General features: G+C 46.5%; 2 protein-coding genes across 4 annotated transcripts; one reads left to right on the top strand and one right to left on the bottom strand.

Moving 5' to 3' along the window:
* Positions 1-4,755: 4,755 nt before the first annotated feature.
* LOC109767117 (WRKY transcription factor WRKY24) lies at positions 4,756-6,273 on the top strand. 2 transcript variants are annotated; one of them, XM_020325888.4, is made up of 3 exons: positions 4,756-4,888; positions 5,363-5,524; positions 5,636-6,273. In XM_020325888.4, exons 1-3 carry the CDS (start codon positions 4,854-4,856, stop codon positions 5,853-5,855), a joined length of 417 nt encoding a protein of 138 aa, XP_020181477.1. In that variant the 5' UTR covers positions 4,756-4,853; the 3' UTR covers positions 5,856-6,273. The 2 variants fall into 2 exon arrangements, with proteins under 2 accessions (XP_020181477.1, XP_020181478.1); XM_020325889.4 differs by having other exon boundaries at positions 4,764-4,882.
* A 1,005-nt stretch (positions 6,274-7,278) lies between these two features.
* LOC109747831 (TATA-box-binding protein 2) lies at positions 7,279-11,904 on the bottom strand. Of its 2 annotated transcripts, XM_020306870.4 has the most exons (9): positions 11,595-11,904; positions 10,559-10,646; positions 9,724-9,795; positions 9,052-9,102; positions 8,927-8,971; positions 8,732-8,824; positions 8,522-8,623; positions 8,365-8,438; positions 7,279-7,826 (listed from the first exon to the last, which is right to left on the bottom strand). In XM_020306870.4, coding segments are annotated over exons 1-9 (603 nt in total). In that variant the 5' UTR covers positions 11,672-11,904; the 3' UTR covers positions 7,279-7,825. The 2 variants fall into 2 exon arrangements, with proteins under 2 accessions (XP_020162459.1, XP_040242346.1); XM_040386412.3 differs by lacking the exon at positions 8,365-8,438 and having other exon boundaries at positions 11,595-11,898.
* Positions 11,905-14,132: the final 2,228 nt, after the last annotated feature.

The following is a 14,132-nucleotide window of genomic DNA, read 5'->3' as shown; positions in this document are numbered from 1 at the left end:
TGTGTTTCTATTCAACATATTTCATGTGATCTTAATAATGCCGTGCATCAGACTAGATTGATTGGCCGGTAGTTCAATGCCGAGGTCGGGTCCTCCTTCGGGATAAAAACCATATTAGCAGTATTAAGTAGATGCCAATAATTTGCTCTCAGCTAATGTAAAATTGGCAGATGACACGCAATAAGTCAGAGCAAACAATGTCTGAGCAGTGTGTGTAAAAAGCCCTTATGAATTCATCAGGTCCCAATGCCTTATTGATTAGACCTCATTGTAAGCTTGACTCTGGCTGAGAAGCCTCCGTGAGTAATGACAAATCCCTTTTCACCCGAAAAAAAGCTCTTATGAATTCATCCGGTCACAGTGGCGTCAGTAGGACACGCAAAAATAGCCTCTTTGACTCATCCATATTAAAGACATCTTTAAATGGTGCAGCTCGAGCTGAGGCAGCTGAGGTCTCTCGCAATTTATCACTCTGTTGGCTGGTGCACCCGAAGAGAAGTGGTCAAGCAAATCATTGTGGTGCTTTAATCTATCTCGTTCATTCATTAATTCATGTTTAGGAAAGCTATCCGTTCATTTCTTATCATAGTTGTAGTTGGGCGAACGACGAAGTGTCTCGTCGATTTTTGATTAAAAACATGCTTATGAAATTGTGTGTTACTCTAATGGACATACTTTTATATCAGAGGCAAACGTGTAACCACTTCATTCAACAATGTAAAACTATTTTGAAACAAAAGTGAAACTAAAAAAAATATCCGATTCTTCATGAGCTTGAGCATCCATACGTTGTTCTCATTTCAAAGCACCCATGCGCACACGAAGTCTGCTCTCATGGCTGAATATTTTTGATCGAGATCTCGTAATTGTTCCTTCCATGCTAATATAAATTTGCCTTGTCTAGTGTAGTGCGGCTGAGTCACTAACAAAGTAGTCAACGAGAATTCTACTCCAAGAAAAGTAGTGAACAAGCTCCTTGGTTGTCACCGATCGAGCCAAGCTCTCCATGCTACCGCTGGTCTCCCCCTAAGTCGCTGCCATGCCTTCTTACGCCAGCACCGACTGACGGTGTTTGCCAGATCGAGCTCAATGGACGCGCCACCATTAATTCCTTCCCACTCCGTTGCTATACTCTGACCCGACCTTTCGTTGGAAGGAAGACGTAGGGATCGGCCGTTCCTTTCAGTGTAGTTGTGCTGTGCAGGGGGTTATTGCAAGTTGGGGGCAGTTTAGCACGGTAGATGGGGGGTATGCTGGAGCTGGCACAACCAGTGGCGGCGGCGTTGAGCCTTCGTTTTGTGTGAGAGAAGAACGAAAGGGGTTGTGGGCTACCGTGGGCCCTTTTGTTTGAGTTGTAGAAGGGCTGTGTTTACTTCCAAACTGGGTCTATACGGTTGTAGAACATATGCTAGTCATCCAATCTAATCCAGGATTTGCTAAAAAATCAAATCTAATCCAAACCCCCTCAAAACAAATCCAGGTTACTACGAAAAAATAATCTAATCCAGGTGATATAATTAGTCTCCTAAACTACGTTGCTAAGGGCAATTTTGCCCTTTTAAAAGTATTTTGGGGGTGGGGGGAGGGAGGGCCCCAAGAGTTTCCCTTCTTTTCTTGTGGGGACCGTCCCGTTTCACATCTTAAAACTTTTTTTGCGGGGTTTCACATCTTGAAACTTAACATTGCATACAAAAAAAGTTGTGTGCAACTTTAGTTGTAGAACAGTTCAATTGTTTGATCACATATTTTAAAACAATAAAACATTAATGAGCGACGCTTAGGATTGTCGATTTAACATTAAATTTTCTCAATCGCTATTTCTAAGTCACCGAGAAAAAAAAAACATTGACCAACTTTGCTATACATTAATTCTCGAGCATGGTGGTGGTTTGATTTAAAATGTGCATACAAGGTTGTGTACTAATACTAATAGACATATTTTTATCAAGAAGTTTATTACATGTATCCACTTCATCCAACAATGTGAAAGCGAAACTAAAATAAAATGAAAACTGATTCTTCATAAACTTGCGTACATACATGCTTCTCTCATTTCAAAACACCCACGCGCGCGCACAAGTAGTCAGCTGAATGTTCTCTCCCGTCACTGTTCCTTCCGTACTGCCGGTGTGCCCGCCCGTCTAACGTCGGATGTCACTAACCAAGTAGTCAACGATAGCTGTGCTCCAAGAAAAATCGGAAACACGCGCACATTCTTGGCGGTCACCGAGGCACGCACGTACCGCTAGATTTTCGCCCAAGTCGCCGCCTTCTTGCGCCAACACCGACCAGGTTCATCCGAGCTCAATGGATACCACAATTCATTCCCCGTCCAGTTGCTGCCTCTATTCATGGGTGCTCTGACCCGACCTTTCGCCGGAAGATGGAGGTCGGCATGCCCGGTAGGCGGTAGCAGGACAGGGACACGGACGACTTGCAAGTTGCTGCGGTAGGACTCGCAGCCTTACCTTACCTTACCTAGCCGCGCGGTTACTCTCGCCGTCTTGCATGCGCTGAAGAATCAAAACTCAATCAGCTGTTGCACACCGTGTTGCCGGCATCTATCCCAGCCACTTTGTTGTCACTCTGGCCGCGGCACTGGCGTTATGTGGCGTCGCCGGCCCGCGGGGAGGGAGCATGCAGAAGCCGACGCCTCTGCTTGACGACCCCGGCGACTGGACTCTGGGCGGAGCTTTCTCGGCGATTTCTCGCCGTCGTCGTCCACTCTGCAGAAAAGCAAGCGCGCGGCAGGGAAGCAACGAGGAAACGGGCCGCTTGCTTGCGTTGTTCCGAGCGAGCCGGCCGGTGGCGTCGGTGGGGGGCAGCACGATCGAGGAGACGACGACTCTCCGTGCATGGAATGGAAGAAAACATCGCTACTAGCTAGTGCTGCATGTGGCTAATTTGGTAGTACTCCTTTTAAGATTGAGAGCCAAAGAAAAGCAACACGTACGTTGCATACGAGTATCACTTTATCACCCATGTGTTAAGAGCTATAAGAAGAAAAGTTTCCATGGACGGAAGGTCAATGATGGACAGATAATCGACCGGTGCATCCATATGCCATTTAATTTGCTGTAGACCGATCTTGATTTGGCCCCACCAGAATTTCCCTAGTTTCACTAAATTCTTGTAGAAAATATTTTCATGCTCACTAGTTATCAGATATAAACAAGCGACACCAAATTTACCAAGGTTCGACCCTCACTGTATGAGTAACAAAATCATGCTCCTGCTTCTATGTGACTATATCACCAAATGGGTTACGATGATGGTGTGCAAGATGTACTCAGCGAGCTGGCAGTCAACTCATCGAGTTGTGGGTGGACAATCTAGACAGAGTATCTAGATGGGATCTACTGATTGTGCTAATAATTGCATGATAGCTAAGGGTTCCCGGAGATCTTGGAGAGGTTGAAGATGTCTGCTCGTTTATGGTCACCTGATGCAACACAAATTGTGTATCCACAAAAGTTATACTACCATTAAAAACCAGGACGTTTAATTTTTTTAATGGCATCATTTTTATAATATATAACTCGTAAGTATTATATTGATCGAATTATTTATCTAGCTAGGGTTACCGAGCCTAATAAACCGAAAAGGACGTAGTAACTAATACTCCGTAAAAGTTTTCACCATCCACACACAGAAGATTTTTACCAAGACAAGAGGAAGGAAGCTCCATGTGGGCAGCATCGAAGGTGAAGCGAAGCCCGTTGGATCCAGCGCCAGCATCAATGACTCCAAACTAATCGGCCCAACTGATCGCCGAGGCAGCTTCTCGGAACAAGCGAGCGCCCGCGCGCGCCATGCATGCATGGCCAGGAAAGGTTCCCTGACGTGACGCACCGCGGCCGACGTCAGGCCGCTGATCAGTACGGGCGTGCGCTAACGGAATTAAAGCCGCCGTCACGGCAGTGAATCAATCCTCCATGTGATCCGTGGGTGAATTTGCATGCCATGCATCCACGAGGCCCTATATATTTTATGTGAGCGGATCACATCACACAGTGGCACCACTTGCCAATTAAGCATATGGCTAGCTCTAGTTGCCCCTTGCCTGGTTCAATGGATGCAGCATTATCTATGTTTTCTGGATCAATTCTTCTGGGTAATATTTTTGGACTCCTTGCAAGCGAAGTAGACCCGTTGATAGCGAGGCCACATCAAGATTTTTCATGTGCTGCAAGCCTGCAACTAAAAAAATCGGTTTACTGCGTGCGTGCGCGTGTATGTATTTTGTGCTCACTGCTTATAAAATGATCATTTTCTATTTTTTAGAAAAATTATTGAAAATTAAACTTGATCAGATGGCTGCGGATTTCGAATCGGCAATAACAAATTTTTTTTGACATAGATTGATTTCACTAAGCTATATATTTTTTGTCCGCGGGAATCACTAAGCTATATAGAATCACTAGTAGCGCACTTGAAACTAGGGCCCGAGATGTAAATTTGGTAATACTCATAGTAGTACGTGCACTGCATCACGGTAGCTAATTTTGCTGAATCAGCTGGGTAGCTAGGGTAGGACAGAGCGTGTGACCAAAAGTTTTCTTGGTCTCAGACGACGTTAACACGCGCGCGTTGCATCGTTGAAGCTTCCATTTGAACAAAAAATAACCTCGATTGATACCCCAAAGCTTCTCATCCACTAGTAGCTAGTACTCCGATCCCTCGACACACACCCCCCACCCCCACCCCACCCCTCTCTCTTGTGTATATATATACACTCTCTTCTGCAACTAGCCGAAGCTCACAGCCCCCCATCCGTTCATGTAGCTACTAGTAGTTAGCAACAGCGTGAGCATGGAAGCACTCCGGTGACCCGCTCCTCGTCGGTTTCCGCCATGGCCTCAACCTCACAGCCGCCCACAACGTATGAGTATGACCCCTCACGCCTTCTCTCTCTCTCTCTCTGGCTCTGTAGATCTCTGTGTGAAGATATCTAACTTAATTTGTGTTGGAGTTTTTGGCTAAACCAATTCGGTTTTAGGGTTATCAACTTGATTATACATGACTAGCCTAATTAATCTGTTGTCGTGGTCGATCGTTTACGGTTTCTCCAAACATATCCACAGGGGATATATATTACTCCTTCACCAAGCCGGCCGCCGAGCAAAACAAAAGAAGCGTCCCTTTCGTAGGAATCATTCGTTCATGCATCCTCCCTTGATCTGCTCCAAATCCTTGTGTGCTCTGAATCTGATTGTCTCGATCGAGTTTTTATTTTAGCTAGTAGCTAGCTAGATTCATGCATGTCCCTGTTTTCTTAGTCAGATTAGTTGCAAGTGCTCTCGTTCATTCATGTACACGATGATCCATGAGAGTTATATTTCTATGTATTGTTGGTTTGCAGAGGGAACGAAGGAGGTGAGCGAGGTCATCATGGCGACGAGGAGGAGCAGCAGCAGGGAGCTTGGGCGGAGGCAGCCGGCGGCCAGCCGCTGGTGATGCCGGAGGACGGGTACCAGTGGAAGAAGTACGGCCAGAAGTTCATCAAGAACATCCAGAAAATCAGGTACGTAGACGGAAGTAAACGATGCATGTCGATCTGCCGGCCGGCCAACACCTTGTGGAAAATCCTAGTGCTGATAACGAAGGGCGCGCGGCGGTGCGGCGCATTGTGCAGGAGCTACTTCCGGTGCCGCGACAAGCGGTGCGGCGCCAAGAAGAAGGTGGAGTGGCAGCCGGGCGACCCCAACCTCCGCGTCGTCTACGACGGCGCCCACCAGCACGGCTCCCCGTCGTCAAACGGCGGTGGTCAGGACGCCGACGGCGCCGCCAACCGGTACGATCTCAGCACCCAGTACTTCGGCGGGGCCGGCGCCCCCACGCCGCAGACGCAGTGACCGGACCACCGGCGACGCACGGACGACGGGCGCCTTGCCTTGCCTTGCCGGCCGACTGACTGGTGCCGCCGGCCGATGGCGCCATCAGGTGGACGCATGCATGGTAGCTGTTGAACGGCCGGCGGTGGCGGTGCCGGGGCGCCGCCGGTGCAGCGCTGTCGACGGTGTAGGCGGCAGATTATCTGTGGTCAACGTGATTACAACACGTGCACTAGCTGGCTGGTTGAGCGGTCGCACTGCTACGACTAGTAGTATACTTGCACTGTAGTAGCTCCGTTTGTTTCCTGTATGTATGTACGATTAGTTCAACTCCGGTACCTGAGGCCGCGAGTGCATCAGCATTCATTAGCAGTAACACCTGAGGCTGTCACGCCAAATGTAGTGCAAGTGGATCGGATCGCTGAGTTGACTCTTCAAAGCCTTCTTGCTATGCTTGCTTGCCCTCATCCTCATGGCGCCACAACACGGCCGACTATTAAAACCCAACACAAAGCTTTTTCTTTCGAAAAGAATAGGATCTCTACCATTATAAATTCATCGAAAAGTACAAAGCAGGATAAAAGTTACATCTAGGTGTCCAGACTAACGAACAACCACTGCTACCGTCAGAATGAGCCGCTGACTTGTCACTATCCATGGACTTGACCTTGTGCACGTGCCCGTAAGGATTAGCATCCCGGAGCCGTAGTCGTCATTGTTGAACCCTTGAATCGATCTGAAGAACCTGACACCAAATCTTGCCATCGCATACGCACGACGAAAAACTCTAACCTCGCCGCCTTGAGGAGCTGGCAGGAATCTACGCCGGAGCACCGTCTAATCGGACCCGACGGACGAACTTGAGGAGGATCGGAGTGCAAAAGACTACTCAAAGAAGCGTCACCATCCATCCAAGCACTGCCCCGGGGAGAAGTAAAACCAAAACCTATCTACTAGCCGAAGCCGAGGCACCAAGACTCCCCTCCCCTCCACCGACCGTTGAAGCGGCTAATCCATGGACTTGCCGGTGTAGATCGGTGAGAGGAAGGTTTTCCCTTTGTCGCCTTGCGAACCCAGAGCCTGAGTGGGCATGTAGCCGATCAAACCCATCATCGCCTAGGAGGCGACAAGCAGAAGCCAATGAAGTAAGAAGGGGTCAACTACATGAGCCGACTGTGGAAAAAAATGTTACAGTCACCTCTTCTGACCCGTTTGATCAAAATCCAATGGCTGAAAGTCGTTTGCGCCTTGCCTTCCTGCCCTGCCCCAGACCCTCTACCTGCGTCGCCGTTGTCTTTGGCTCAGGCTCGACCGATGGCGACAGCGGAGCTGGCACCGTGCACAAGGTTCAACTGCCGTGCAAAAGAAAACCCTGATTCTTCAATGAAGCAGGCAAGGAAGCACCATGGGTATGCAGCAAACACAATGGGGCAACCAAGAAATCTAGACCAACATACAGCAGTTTCGCTATTCATTGTCATGCAAGTTGGAACATCACAATGAGTACAAACGGCAATAAAAAGAAAAGGGACACACATAGGTAGGAGTACATAATACAGATTGCCCAATATGACATCGTCTAACAACATCAGCCTTCTCATCATTGTACCTACGGCATGAAAACTACACCGTGCAGTGCAGTGCAGTTCACCGTAAGTACTCAGAAAAGACTCGCACGCAGAGCTCATCTCCCAAGTTGCCTTGTTGCACATTGTCTTCTGTGCAGGTCACATATAAACTCTACTCGGAATTAAGACCCGTGATGACCAACTCTTCGGTCGATCACAAGGCAGACCTATTATCATCATCATCATCAGGAGACCAAATGGATAAGACGTCTCGAGCCTCCATCCACGACATCAAAGCTCGCATCAAATTGCAACATGCTATGGGCTCCTCCAGACTATATATGTACAGTTAAAATTAGCAGTCACGGCTCTCAAGGTGGCAAAATCCCACGGGACCTTGTAGTTGTGAATCAGGTGAGTTAATCTGCAAGCAGAGACAAACAAGAAACAATCAGTTTTACTTCAAATCTGAAAAATTAAAATGCACCCAAACATCTGCAAGGAAAAAGGACGCATAGCCCTAAGTCAGTCAACTAGACAGTATTATTATTACATAAATTGCATATAGCAATCTAAGCCACAGCAATGCCACCTAAGTAGAGAGATGAAGGCACTGGAAATCAACTTTACACGTTCTCATCAACCTCCATGCAAGAAAACTTAAAAGTCCAAAGAAAAGCATGAGCATGCTGCTCCAAAACAAGACATGTTAAATGACCAACTACAATCATAATATTCAAGAATTCGAAAATTCAAAAAAATGCTTCAAGAATTTGCAATGTACAGTTGCTCTATATTATAAAAAATATCCAAAAGGTTTCTCACTACCATATGACACATGCACATATCAACTGCAACTATCCACCAAAATGCTCAAACTTTAACAACTGAACAAGAGATCTCCTTATTTTACTAGGTTTCTAGCGCACGGCAAACATAACATTATCAATAATAGTGCATACCATTGCTGAACTTTTCTGAACTCTGTGAGTACAGGATATATATTTTCAAAGGCAGTGTATGTCTCTTCTCTCACCTGGAAAGACAACAGTTTTAGTGTCTTTCAGATGTACTAAAAGAATAGCCAATGGAAGTATATGTACAGTAAAAGACTGCTACCTTTGCCCCGGTCAAGACAATCTTGCCTGAAACAAAAATCAGAAGAACAATCTTCGGTTGCTTCATTCGATAGATCAGACCAGGAAAAAGTTCCGGCTCATACTGAAAACCAAACAACGAAAAGGTGAACATCACTCAACTTACGCTCGAGAATAACAGCAACATGCACACGCAGAGGTTCTCAAAGGAACATGGAATCATTCAACTTACACTTGAGAAAGCACCATGAGAATATGCAAGGCCCTCCAGTCTAATTGGAAATTTAACATCACAGGAGCCAACGATATTCTGAATCTTAAAATCCTGATATAGCACAAATGTTAGGACTGTCTCACGAGATGAAATTGGTCAGAGCACAGGTGTACTCATGAAATCATGAGAACTATACATGCCTGGAACAGTTACCTTGAATTTAGCTGGAAAGCCAAGTTTCTGAATGATACGAGCATACTGGGAACAACATTGTGTGTTAGACTTCAGAAACCTCTCAGACAGCATACACCAAATAATCGAAGCAAACAACGGAATACCTTTCTTGCTGCAAGCTTGGATTGTTGTTCGCTCTTTGCTCCAGTACATACCTGCAACAGGACTTGCGTTAACATAAGTAAAGATGGACGGCTAGTTGTATACATGGTGGTAGTTCTCTGAAACTTGGTACACTTTTCAATCAATAAGACAGAACCAAAGTTCCTTTCTTCAAAAATAACAATAAATATCTTTCTTCCAGCTGAGAATTGCCATAAGATTAGTGATGACAACCAAGAGTTTATTTGAATAAAGATTTCGATCCAAATAACATTCAAAGTCATCTTTCATTGCAAATTATCCTTCCACAGATACTGGAGTACATTATTTTAGGGTTCATCTATTGCGGATAAACAAGAGATATTGATGATGCTTACCGGCAATGAAATTAAGCTACGGGTAACCGCTCATTCCATTAGTGGAACAGAGTAATTAGTATCTCCAAAAATAAGAACATAATTTCTTGTGCATGCAAATTTTAACTTGCACATTTATAAAAGAGTACAAATTAGGTATAAATTTATTAATGTGGTACATGTGGCGATTGAAAAACTAAATAAAACAATTCTAACCGGTGGCAGTGCAAGTGTGCAACAGCAGCTCATGAAAATAGGCATTCTAATAGTCAAGAACATGTACAAGCTTATAAGTGCTCAAGTGAAGTTGGACCATACCATTTTACCCGACGCGAATATCAGTGCTGTAGTTTTTGGTTCTCTTATTCTCATGATAACTGCAGCAAAACGCTGTATGAAGAGAAAAGTAAACAAACAAAAGCATTAACACATGGAACAGAACAACTAAGTTACATAAAACAGGACGTATCACCAGAAAATACGCAGATAAGCAAGTTGCTAATATGCATACTCTCTGTATGCAACTCTATCACCGTTCACTTATTGGGTAGCAAACTCAATAGCGTATATTCAGCTTAAGACATTACATTCAATTCAAAATACTCCCACTACAGTCAAGCTTTATCTGGTAACTGCAGCACATATGATATCTGCTAACTGCTGGATCTCATTTGTAGGGAAAATGAGTTCTTATTTATGTTACAAGCTGATTGCGGGGTGCATCTTTACTATCTTCCCTTAGCATTACCCTATCAAATTGAAACCATGGGGAAAAGAACAGTTTTGCGCCCTGGGCCAAAAGAAAATTTGCCTTAAAAAAACAACTTTTTTAGATCCAAATTTGTTTTTTGAACCAGGAGCACACAACTTGTCTTTTTTCCAGGAAAATTTATATGCAACACAAAGTACATGAACATGCACATGGTCAAAAGAAATCATAACTCTTTGGCATTTCCCAGAAAAAAAACTCAACCAGAAGCATGTACTCTGGGCGCAATTTCGAATTACATCATTCAAAGACCTTGGGAATGTTTGCCTTATATATGTGTTACATGGTAGCACAAATAACCTTAGAAAACAGTGATGCACGCAAATAAATAAAAAAACTTTTAAGTGAAAACATGCCCACAGGAACACTGGCCAATCGTCATACCTTTGGATTATATTCTGCGTTACGTGCTTGCAGAGCTATTGCTTTGAGGTCTAACTTACAATCCAAATTGACAGTTGACACGATATTCCTGCCATAAGATAAGAGGATACACAAACAACAAACTCAATTTTCTCAATAGAAATGGCAAAAGAAGGTCATAAGCAAAACACAACATCATCTAGAAAACTACAATTACTAGCGCTGAAACATAACATGGCAATCCAACAATTTTAGACAACGCCACAAGCATTCCTCACTTGTCAACGCACAATAACAAGCAAATACACCATGCTACTAGCCTACTACTCCCTCCATTCCTAAATATTTGTCTTTTTAGAGATTTCAAATGGACTATCACATACGGATGTATATAGACATATTTTAGAGCGTAGATTCACTCATTTTGCTCCGTAGGTAGTCACTTGTTGAAATCTCTAGAAAGACAAATATTTAGGAACAGAGGGAGTTAGTACCCATGGATTAAGTTTTCACATGCTGGCTAGTACAAGTATGATTTGCTAGCAGGCAAGACTGAAAAATGTTCAACTCCCGTTGCTTCAGTGCAGAAACGCACGCTGGCCAAGGTTTTCGCCGCCTAAGTAAGTGGGTGAGGGCCAAGAAACTATCCCATCTTTGGGAACAAGGGACGAATTTTGGCATGCTTGTTGGCTCGGCCAGAGACAGAGCAAACCCTTGGGTCTCTCCCTCGCTGTGACGGATCCAAATCCTAATATCCGGGGCAAAATTGCATGTGATTAATACTTATTACTCAAACCGGTTAGACTAATTATCGCCCCTCGTACTACATCACCCAGCAATCCAGCTATCCCGGCAATTTAATTTTTTCCTGGTATGGTTGGTATGTGATTACTAGTACTACTCGAACCGATTAGCCTAATTACTGCCCCCTCTCCAGCAGGCGCCGCCCGCACCCGAAGGATCTACTAAACCAAACCAGGTCAACGAGCCACCGGCGACGGGATCTCCCCGTGCCATCGCCGGCGGCGACCCGGGGCGGGGCGGATCGGGGACTTACTGGAGCGTGGGGATGATGCCGGAGGGGTGCTTGGACAGATCCACCGGCTCGCTCCCCTCCAGCGTCGCCTCCGCCATGGCGACAGACCCCGCCCGGCCGGGCCGAATCAGAGCGGATCCGAGGCCGGAATTTGGCGGGAAGAGGCGCGCGGGCAGGAAAGGTCCGCGGAAAATTTCGAAATTTCTGGTCTTTTATAGAGATCGGAGGCAGGAGGAGCGGGGAGCGGAGAGGGGAGGGGATCTGTGTCGCGGAGGGGGAGGAGGGGAGATGCGTGCGGTGTGGTGCGGTGTGTGCGGGGGAGGAGGCGAGGGGTGGGGGGTGGGTGTTTGTTGGGCGTGGCCGGTGGGCCGGGTGGCTTGAGTATTTATACGGGGAGCGAGGTGACCCCCTATGGCCGGTCATAATTGTTTTCCTATGTAGTACTCGGTGCATTTTGTGTTGAATTGTTTCCAAAAAGAAAATAATCGTTCTGTGACACTCCAAATTTGTATAAGGCATGTGTGTGCGGTTCACACGATGATACTAGGCTATTTTCACATTAGGTATTTGAGTCACTGGTGCCAGAGCGGGCGAGCGGGAGGGCCTTGAAAACTCGTCGTGTCCTCTTGTCCGTCTCCTCTTTGCTTACTGCTACGTTAGAAAATGATAGTCATCAAACTATGTGTCATTGCTTGTCCTAGTGGTAGCTACCTGTCATTGAATCAACTTGAAGCTTTCTCGACACTTCACGTGTTGTGCAGGTTTCGTAATAACATATCAAGATTCCACCCAGCCACGTTCAGATTCATCACTGCGTATTTATTTTCTTTGAAAAAGAAGCATCTCCTCTCGTGGATATATAACACCCTCTACCTTCTCGGTCCGCGTCAATCGCACGACTAGCTATCTTTGAATAAGATGTTCTCTCTTCCTCTACCCTCCCATCATCCGATGTTGAATGTTCAATCACATTGCACCATCCAGAAATGAGAGGCCTCGGGAACAAACCATGCCATTACGTGTCAAACAACACAAGAGTTGATTTTGCACTATGCCGAGAAGAAATACGACAATGCGCTGCAAATCATGGCTCTTCAAGTCATACAACACCTACACGTAGAAGTTCAAGCTTTCATAGGGCGGTCACCAAATCCTCTTGCAATGTGACTGTGCTAGGTGGAGTAGCTTATCAAACATGGGACTAACTCATCTCTTCGTGGGAACCATGGGGGACTATTCTAAATGTGATGGGAGATGTTTGTAGTAGCATGTAGTAACCGGATGTTTTTACGAGCAACTATTTTTAATATTCCTATGTGATACTACATTTTGTGTTATATGAATAGTTTGTGACACGCCAAATTTGTATGGGTCATGTGTGTGTGGCTCATACAAGGATACTAGGCTATTTTCACTCTAGGTATGTCCCTGGCGCTAGTGGCAGGCGAGTGAGAGGTTCTTCAAAACTCGTCGTGTCATCTTGTCCGTCTCTGCGGCTATGACTGCATACATCTTGTACAAAATGATAGGCATCAAACTACATGTCATTTCTTGTCCTAGTTGTAGCTATATGTCATTGAATCGATATAAAGTCTTCTCGATCCTCCACGTGCCGTGTAGGTTTCATAATATCATATCAAGTTTCCACCCACCCACATTCAAATTTCACACTATGTATTTATACGGGGACTGGTGGGCCGGGCGGCTTGGGTATTTATACGGGGACCGAGGTGACCTCCGGTGGCCGGTCACAATTATTTTCCTACCTAGTATAGTTAGTACATTTTTTGCTATATGAATAGTTTTGTTCAAGAAAAATATTACTTTTGTGACACTCCAAATTTGTGTGATGCATGCGTGTGTGGTTTATACAAGGACGCTAGGCTATTTTCACTCTAGGTACGTCCCTGGCGCCAGTGGCACGTGAGCGGGAGGGCCTTGAGAACTCGTGTCATCTTGTCGGTCTCTTCTCTGCTTACGACTACGTACATGTTCTGTAAAAATGATACGCATCAAACTATGTGTCATTTCTTGTCCTAGTGGTAGCTATGTGTCGTTGGATCGACATGAAGCCTTCTCGGTACTCCACGTGTTGTGCGGGGATCCCAACTTCCGCTTGGATGCATGTTTTGGTCAGCTTACCCGACCCCCGCATCGCCTCTCTCGGGCGACCTGGGGGAACCCCACCGGCGCCGGCTACTTCCTCCCCCCCCCTCTGCCCCAGCACCTCGCCGCCGCCTGAGGAGCCCGCCGACAAAGCCCGGTCAGGCTCCAGGGAGGGTGGCGGTGGGGCTTCTCTCAGGGTGGCCCACGGGCGGATCTGGCGTGCGAGCTCGGCGGGGTCCGGCGGGCGAGCGGGCGCGGCTCCGGCGTTGGCTGGCGCGGATCCAGTGGTCCGGGAGTAGGGGCGGCGCGGCGGTGGCGTCACGGCGACCAGATGCGGCGCGGACGGCGGGGGGTTCCAGCGTGGGCGACCGCGCTCTGGCGGATCGAGGGCTCGGCGAGGCTGGGCCTGGTGGTGGCGGTGTGGGCAGCTCGGCGGCTCCGCGGTCGGTGCAC

The sequence above is a fragment of the Aegilops tauschii genome, chromosome 4 (assembly GCF_002575655.3).
Source record: "Aegilops tauschii subsp. strangulata cultivar AL8/78 chromosome 4, Aet v6.0, whole genome shotgun sequence".
Lineage (NCBI taxonomy): Eukaryota > Viridiplantae > Streptophyta > Magnoliopsida > Poales > Poaceae > Aegilops > Aegilops tauschii.
The sequence above is the reverse complement of the archived record's forward strand: the minus strand, read 5'-3'. Positions and strand labels throughout refer to the sequence as shown.